This window comes from Kryptolebias marmoratus, unplaced genomic scaffold (genome assembly GCF_001649575.2).
Source record: "Kryptolebias marmoratus isolate JLee-2015 unplaced genomic scaffold, ASM164957v2 Scaffold82, whole genome shotgun sequence".
NCBI lineage: Eukaryota > Metazoa > Chordata > Actinopteri > Cyprinodontiformes > Rivulidae > Kryptolebias > Kryptolebias marmoratus.
Genome location: NW_023665816.1, coordinates 9,282 through 17,870, shown reverse-complemented (window position 1 = coordinate 17,870; position 8,589 = coordinate 9,282). Strand labels below are relative to the sequence as shown.

The 8,589-nt window shown below is 44.7% G+C and overlaps 1 protein-coding gene and 1 long non-coding RNA gene across 3 annotated transcripts in view; one reads left to right on the top strand and one right to left on the bottom strand.

Moving 5' to 3' along the window:
- LOC108228655 (arf-GAP with Rho-GAP domain, ANK repeat and PH domain-containing protein 1) overlaps positions 1–8,589 on the bottom strand; it is an 18,117-nt gene that overhangs the window by 3,453 nt on the left and 6,075 nt on the right. For both annotated transcript variants that reach the window (XM_037974483.1, XM_037974482.1), the window contains exons 4-19: positions 6,625–7,095; positions 6,210–6,296; positions 5,929–6,115; positions 5,765–5,860; positions 3,598–3,702; positions 3,403–3,463; positions 3,196–3,316; positions 2,554–2,818; positions 2,253–2,452; positions 1,959–2,044; positions 1,240–1,422; positions 983–1,051; positions 793–892; positions 609–665; positions 268–394; positions 56–155 (exon numbers count right to left, since the gene is read on the bottom strand). In XM_037974483.1, the coding sequence (XP_037830411.1) occupies positions 56–155; positions 268–394; positions 609–665; positions 793–892; positions 983–1,051; positions 1,240–1,422; positions 1,959–2,044; positions 2,253–2,452; positions 2,554–2,818; positions 3,196–3,316; positions 3,403–3,463; positions 3,598–3,702; positions 5,765–5,860; positions 5,929–6,115; positions 6,210–6,296; positions 6,625–7,095 (2,315 nt within the window). The remainder of the gene's footprint in view (positions 1–55; positions 156–267; positions 395–608; positions 666–792; positions 893–982; positions 1,052–1,239; positions 1,423–1,958; positions 2,045–2,252; positions 2,453–2,553; positions 2,819–3,195; positions 3,317–3,402; positions 3,464–3,597; positions 3,703–5,764; positions 5,861–5,928; positions 6,116–6,209; positions 6,297–6,624; positions 7,096–8,589) is intronic.
- Positions 3,248–5,250, top strand: LOC119616834. The gene is made up of 3 exons (XR_005232892.1): positions 3,248–3,383; positions 3,561–3,893; positions 4,235–5,250. It is a non-coding gene; the product is annotated as an uncharacterized LOC119616834 (long non-coding RNA).

The following is an 8,589-nucleotide window of genomic DNA, read 5'->3' as shown; positions in this document are numbered from 1 at the left end:
TTCAGAATCTGAAGCAGGTGGGTCTATCTTCATAACTTGAATCAGGTGGGTTTACCTTCAGAATATAAAGCAGGTGTGTCTGCAGCGTCTCCTTATCATCAGCGTCACAGTTCAGCTGATTGCTTAGTGTCACTAGCTGAAACTGATGATTTGGCCTGAAAACAGCAGAGTTAATATTATTCATAAATTAAAAATAAAGAAATAATGGTTACACCATCAGCAGACCCAGAACTCTCAGCAATAGTATCATCATTTTCCCATGTTTACCCTTCTATGAGGAAGACTGACAGAACTTCTCGGAGGTCGAGGACGTCGCAGGCAGCTGAATCGTTTTCTACTGAGAAGAGAAAACGATCTTCCTCTAGTTTACCGTGAAGCTCCTCCTCTTCTTCAGCTGCTCACACACACAAATAATACACACTCAGGTGAGGAAACCAGGTATATGACAGATGATTGGCTAAGAAAATCAGTCAAAAGGAGCAGGTGTGTATTTTGAACATAAAGGGTTTGAGTATCGAGCTTTGAGGAACACCAAAAATAATTTATAGTTTCCAAACACCTGTCAAACTGTCTGATTTTATCTTTCTGCCACGGTGTCAGTGCTGTACCTGAAGGGGTGGAGTCAAGTCTCCTTTTGTCTGAGTGGGGCTGGTGAGGTGGAACCTCTGCAAACAAAAAGACACAAGTTGTTTTTATTGTCAAAAATCTGTGAGGTTGTGTTTATAAAGTGTTCATGTGTGCAGGTGTGTTACCTGTGTGTCTTTTTGTGTGTGTTAGCTGAGTGTGTGTTACCTGTGTACTCGTTGAGGCGCAGCAGCTCAATCTGCAGAGCCTGATTGGCTTTCTCAGCCAGCAGGATGGGGGAGGGACTCTGAGGGTCAGATGGGCACACCTGTACACAGGTAAGGTTGCTCAGGTGAAAACTGAAGTGTGTGTCATTATTAGGGAATTAAGTAAACAAATCTGGGAAACGGAGGCAGACCTTTGCTCCTGAGCAGATCAGAGACATCGTTTCCTCCACATCATCACTGACAACCACCTGACACAGCCTCTGAAACACATCATCATCATCATCATCATCATCAAACTCAACAACAGTCCCTCCCCGCCCGCAAGCCCCCGTGTCATTCAGATTCATGTCACCACAGGACACCAATCAGTTAGTGGAGCGGTTCGGTTCAGTTCGTTCACTCAAAAGATTCGTTTGTGAACGACACAACACTCAGTACTCAGTCAGACCTGGTTCATCATGGTGCGGCTGGATGTCAGAGCATGGAGTCGTCTGTAGCGCCCCCTGCCGTATTTGTCCTGAATGAACTTTGACCTTTCCTCATCTGTTGACTCTGGACGCAGTTGTTCTGTTGTCGGCACAGCTGGAGCCCACACCTGATTGGCCAGCCGGTTACCGTAGGTAACAAACAGCTGAGAAGAAAAAAGGGTTGGAAGTTAGAAACCTGTAGGACCGATTCGGAGACGTCCTTCTCAGATATTCTGTGGTATAATCCAGATAAACTTGTTAAACCTCAGACAATATTTTCATCATTAAAGAGATTTTCTCTGTGTCTTCAGCCAAACAGAAAAATCTCACAAATCATCCCTAATGGTCTCCAGGTCCCTTTGTACCATTTTTTGGATACAAAAAGAAGTCGTCTGCCACAGCAAAGGTGATTTCTTCTTCCACAGTACAATTTGGGAAAACAAAAGATCTGGATCAGTTTTCCTTTTCTGATTTTTTTTTCTCTTCCAATGAGGTTATGTTTTTGCTAGCGCGTGTTTCTCTGTTAGAAAGATTCTGCTGCTGCAGATTCTCAGTCATCCAGGACATGGGGAATCCAAAAAGCATCCACTGTAACCCTGATACTAACAGAAACACTTGTTAAATGACATCCCACTATCAACCTGAAACATCTCTTTAACTCGAACCAAGGATTCAGCCTCCTCTCACTTCATTTCATCACCTGTATGAGTGGTTCAGTCCAGGCCTTGTTGTCCATCCTCAGACTGCGCACCTTTGACAGGTTGCTGCCCAAACCGCGATGCTGACCTGGAAACAGACTCATTGATTCATTGTGAAAAACGAGCAACACTGTTAGCAGCAGGTCTGTTAGCAGCAGGTTAGATAGCAGCAGGTCTGTTAGCAGCAGGTCTGTTAGCAGCAGGTTAGATAGCAGCAGGTCTGTTAGCAGCAGGTCTGTTAGCAGCAGGTCTGTTAGCAGTTAGCAGTGTTTGCTCATCATGTACCTGTTACTTACCTGCACAGTTGTGACAGATGACCATCAACAGGTTGACCGAAGCCCACTCAGGATTGGGAGCTCCACAATCGCCGCACACCTTGTTGTACGCGTTCTCCCAGAGACGCAGCGCCAGCTGGCTGCAGGACAGAGCACTTTTGATAGTGGAGGACAGGCTGTCCATCCATATGGACAGGTCTTTGGACGAATCAACAGACAAGCTGTAGAAAGGGGTGGTGTCACAGAAAAGACAGATAGTTGGAAACATTCAATCAGACAGTAAACAAGTGACAGACAGGTAAACATGTAAAGAGGTGAGTACTTGAAGGTCTTGTATGGCGTGATGAGGGTAAATGACTGTTTTCCCTTTGATTTCACCGTGGCCACGCTCAGGGGGATGGAGAATGAGGCGATGCCCAGCAGGAAGCTGTCTTTGTTGGGGTAAATCCACAGGTTGTGACCCCATACAGCGGCGTAGGCGCGGTTCCAGGAGTCCTTTATGGTGACTTGTCCATGCAGTTCTGGTGGGGCGGGGCTTTTCAGGCCTCGGGTCGCCAACAAAGATGTGAGCCAACCCTCCTGGACCTCTGAAGGGGGGAAACAATTAAAGGAACAAACATCAGAATTATTTTTCTGAAATATTTATTTAACAGAAAACAAGAAACTAAAGGTCAGAAATTTAAAAAAATCATATCCACCTTTTATGTTTTTACTGTTTGTGATAAAGTCTTAATTTTAGGCTGTTCAAATAGAATCCTTTCAGGTTCCTGTGTTACAGGACAACCACTGAGATATTTACAGCATTTAAAGATGGTTTCCTAAACTTTTCATTCAGGAGCTTCATCAGATGAGTAACAACAGCTTCAACATTTTCCTAAAATGAAGTCCAGTTACCTTTGTTTCAACATACTAGTATAGTTTTCTACCTGTGAGATTAATGTTTTGACCCTAAGTATGATTTTACCATCACTATGAGCCATGAAGTCATAATGTTTCTTCCTGAAGTACACAGAGAACCGGCCTTTGTCCTGAGGCTTCACGTTGGTGATACTGGAGACATGGAACAAGACCTCGCTGAACCGGTCCTGATCAGAGAAACAAACACACCCGTCACTCAGCTGACACAAGCACACAGGTGCACACAGCAGACAGGTGAGACACACCCACTTACTGAGCGCTTCTTCCGCAGAGACATCAGCTGACCGTCCAACGTCGCCCACAGAACGCTGTGTCTGTTAGAGAGGAAGGACACATGATCATCTGTCCTCTACACATCCATCAAAACATTCATTCATATATTCATACGATTCTCCGTACTCTGCCCCTCAGAACCTTCAGAGAACCTGGTTCTGGTGGTGTTTGTTACCTGAAGCCCTTCCAGAAATCCAGCCAGCTGGCTCGGACCACAGCGCTCTGCAGCGCCGATCCACCGCCGCTCAACTTCTTCCTGGAGACCCGGATGGTGGCCGCCCTACAGAACAGACAGGTTTTAGGACACTGGAGGTCCTCGTTGTACTCCTCAGACCCAAACAGATCCTGAAGAACCCAGGTCATGCTGGTCCTGAGAGCTCAGAGAGAAGATGTTTAGACTGTTCTGATGGGAGTTCTCTGAGCTCGTCACACCTGAAGATGTGTTGGTTACTGATCCACCTGGCCCAACAGGTGAGGCGTTTGGGTCACATGATTCAAGGTGTAAAAGGAGGGTCTGTTTGAAATCTGATGAATGTCTGAAGGACCATCCTGTTTTTCCTGTTTCACCAAACTAAACGCCTTTAAACTGGTTTCCAATTCAATGAACTTTAGTTTTTAAAGCTGGTTTTGTTTCTGATTCTTTGTTTATTTTGAGCTAAAATAAAACGTTTGTTCTTCAGGTTGTTTTTTAGTTGTAGCAGGTAGTAATTCACTGTGAAGCAGCAGGCAGTAACAGCCTGATACTGTTAATAATTATTATCAGAATTATAAAATAACTTAATAATTAATATTTGTATTTTCCACTTTGTTAGGGAAGTGTGTACTTTTTGTACCCCACTCTTTCCTGGAGAAGCTCACAGATGGACCTCTTTGACAACCTCCACGGGGGGGAAATCAGAGGATTCTCAGGAAGGAAAACCCCCAGAATAGACTGAGTGGTGATTTTCAGACCCTTTCATTTGCATTTCAGAACGTGTGAAATCACAGATGCTCAGCGCAGACCTGCAGTCAGTAGCTGTTCTGCACATGCAGGAGGACATCAGCAGCAGAGAGCTGCAACCCAACCTCACTGGAAGGCCAAACTAAAGTCTGTTTTCATGATCCAGACTACATCTGTGCCGCTCTGAAAGCCCGGCAGCAGTGTTGCCAGATATACGATAATTATCCTTTTTATAACTTTGTTTTAGGGTCAAGTCCCCCTCCTTTTTTGTCCACATGTTCACCAATCAAAACACAACTCGTCTCAAGTTTAGCCCGTACTGACCAGTACACTGGACCTGTTCGATCAGGCTAAGTCTGTGACAGTAACAAGCCGGTCAGACTTTGGAATTAGTCTCCACGCTCGGAAACGATGATCTTGACCCTCCTGAGACCTTGCTGAGCTGATCCGCTGGTCTTCTGGAAGTCAAGACGGTTCCTCGACTCAGAGCCCCAAACTCTCCTCTGATCCGGTTTCCGGGAGCCACTTACAGCCGAACCATGCCGAAAAGAGACCGATCCGTCTCTGAGCAAAGGCCGAGAACCTGGTTCTCCTCCAGAAGCAAACATCGGACCCTCGTCTGACCCGGCCCAACCTGCCTACTATCAGAAGCTGAAATTCATCTCGGTAAGGTGACAGAATTCTGGTGCCCATGTGTTGAAATGAGTTTGATCCAGTCCTGCGGTTTTATTTTCCCTTTTTGAACTTTTTCCCACACTCAGATTTCTGACTCCATCTCCATCCTCCATGTTAGCCATGTTTTATTCAGATTTTTCTTAACCTCCCCTTTTAATCTCAACTTTGAAATATAACTGGTCAATTTGAATAAATCACTCATTATTCACTTTCTGCAATAGATGTTTTATTTTCAGTTCTGTAAATAAATGTATAACCTAAAATTATATTATTAGCCTTCCATGTCTTGAATGTATTTAAAAAAGAACTTATATTTTTAGGGGTTATTAAGACTAATAGTAATAATTATATTATTATCTGTTATCTGTTGTAAAGGTGGTGCATTGAATTTCTGAAACATTAATTGATTAATTATTTAACATCTTATTTAGTGAGATGAAACACGGATCAGGGCTTTAGTAGATCTTGACTGTGAATAAAAAACTTGTTTTATTGTGCTGACACTGAGCTGCTGATAGGCAGAGATAGAACTTTTATTTTGAAAAATGAAGTTGTGGGTTTTGTTTTTATTTATCTTCTGTTCAGGTTTTGACTCCTTCCTTTTCTGCTTCAACAAAGACCCGGTTTAAGGTCCAGAGGTTCGGTTGACTTCTTGTTAAAATCTCTCAGAACTACAGGAACATCACAAGTACCAGCACTGTCACTGACCCAGACCGTCTGAACCTACCTGGGAGTCTTCTGCTTCACTGATTGGCTCTTTTTGTGAGGAGGGGGCGGAGGTGGGCGAGCGGGGATCAAAGGTCTTGAATGATTGGCCGAAACTCTGCAAAACAAACAACATCAGCACCAGCAGCAGAAGAAGAAGGTGACGTTAAAGAACCATAAACACACCTGGTGGTAGCTGGGTCAGAACCAGAAACTCCTTCCTCTGGTCTGTCAGATCCAGAAAAGGCGGAGCTAAGCCCTGTGTCCTCCTCTTCATTGGAGGATTCTGTGTCAGCCTCCTGACTGATCCAGGAAGCCAACACTGTGACATACGGGGATGTTTCTTCAGGGAGGCCCGGGGACGATGCCAGAGCTGGAACCAGAACCGACAGACCAGATTCAGAAGGACGGAGAGAGGAACCGACAGAACACAGATCAACAGAACATGGAGGTATGTTGTTCAGAACCTTCCTCTGTGGACTCTCCAGGTGGTAACTGGACTCCTGCGGCCGCGTCCAAAGACCGGGTCACCAGCTGGGACAGAGCTCCAACATCTGGACATGTGATTAAAACAACATGGAGGCAAGTTTTAACATTTACATCTAAAGAAAGAAACAAATCCTCCATTTTCTGAACCTCAAACCTGGTTCCAATGAGCTGGACCAGAACCAGAACCAGAACCAGGACTGGAACCTGGCTGGAGGATAAGTTTCCTCAATGTCAACATATCAATGATGGACCACTGAGTTCACCCAAACCAGAACCTAAGCTGACCCAAAAGAACCAGAACCAGTAATAACCCACCGCTTTCTAACTTCTCAGCTAAGGTGTGATCACATGACCAATGTGACCTCAGTCGAAGTAGCTGATTGGCTGGTTTACCTGTGGGTGTGTCTCCAGAGCAGAGCCTTCTCAGGGGGAGTAGGCGTGGCTCACCAGGTGTAAGGGGCGGGGCTGAGGGGATGGAGCTACCAGTAGTATTAGTAACACTGTTATCAGTCCCAGCTAAACTGGGTATGTTAGCCATGAAGCTAAAGATGTCCAAGGTCGGAACACCTGAGACGGTGGCAGGTGAAGGCGTGGAGAGGGAGGAGTTTAAAGCAGCAGGGTTAATCACAGCATTAGCAGCTTCTGCTAAACCTGGTATGTTAGTGGAGATGCTATCAGCAAGGCTGTCTAAAGAGGGAGGAGCTAAGGGGGCTGAGGGAGCTGAGGGGGCAGGGTCTCCAATGGCCGCAGCAATTCCTGCCAGCAACGGGATGTTGGTGGAGATGATGTCAGTGATGCTGGCTAGAGTTGGGAAGACATCTTCATTCAATCCATCTGGAGCAGAAAGGGGCGGAGCATCTTTATCTGAGGGGGAGAGGACAATTATATAATTATTTGTTTAACACCTGTCAATCAAACACACGTTTTTCTATTCAGCTGCAGTTCTGGCAGCATCCACCAGGGGCTCAACCTTCCACCATCTTTCTGTTTCACCTCTACAAGTAGAAGGTTTTTTTTTCTGATTTCCATTTCGGATGAGAAAGACTAAGGGTCAAAGGCTCAACAGAATAACTAATAATTGGTTTAACATTAATCAATAATCCTGTATGAAAGATAGCAGCTCCTCCTCCACCTGTTGTTCTAGGAACACGAACATTTAGATCATTAGGAGTGAATTCATTCAAACTAACAACATCCTCCTGTTGTAGCCAGGTTCTGTTAGACAAAATAAATCAATATGATGATCAGTTATCATTAACTAACAAAGACTTCAAGGACAGAGATCTGATGTTCATTAATCCATATTTAATGATTTTATTTTTCTGTTCTGGTAAAGTAACTGTTTATTTTCAAAAGATTTTAATGAGTTATTTAGTTTGGGCCGTGGGCGAGCTGACCCTGTTTCAGTGAGGGTTTGGGGAACAGAGGAGAAGCAGCAGAGAGGTGAGGAAGACTACAGCTCTGCTTCCTGGACTGCACCCTGGGTTCTCAGTCAGAAAGAAGAGCAGCTCCTTGTGTCAGTCTGCATTCTTGGGTTTAACTTCTTCAAACTGATGACACTTTACTTTCATTAACTTTGTTTACTGTTTTAATTCCACTTTGATTAACTGTCAGACAGAAAAGTTTCACAGCAAGTTATTTGTCTGAGCTGCAGTTAGGTGAAACCTGCAGGATCTCTGAGGTCTGACAGACTCAGACTTGTTACTGGGTTCAGGTTTGATCAAATGAACTCAAATCCCTCCGAGGTTTTTCTGTACTTTCAGCTCCAATAAAGCGGCTCCAGTCAGACGACAAACCGGTTTCTGAGAATCTCCAAAAGAATGTGAAACTAAACCAGTTTGAGCAGCTCAGTGAAACAGTTGCTGACACTGAAACACGTCAGCAGCTGATGATGTCGTCACCAGAACCCCATCAACTGAACACCACTGGCTTCTTTTCCAGAAGTGTTGAATAGATCGTCCTCCTCACTTTCAAGGCTCTCCATAATCCTGCTCCTCCATGAATCTCACTCTCCAGCAGATCTTGAAGATCTTTCAGTCCCTCTGCCATCCTCTCAACACTGGGTCTCCAGCCGAGCTGCATCTCTGGAACTTTGTTTCTACATGGAGAACCTCAGCCTGTCCCACAGAGCTCTTTATGTCATTAAGGTGTTGAGGATTTTTCTCTCTCTGCTTGTTCATCTCACTATTTTAACTGTTATCTGTCTGTTTATTAAGTAAGGCTTTCTTGAGTGTGTTGAAAGGTGCCAATAAATAAAATATATTATAATTATGTCACTGCAGGGGAGTCAGGGTCCCCCAGCAGCTGATGATGTCACTGCAGGTGAGTCAGGGTCCCCCAGCAGCTGATGATGTCACT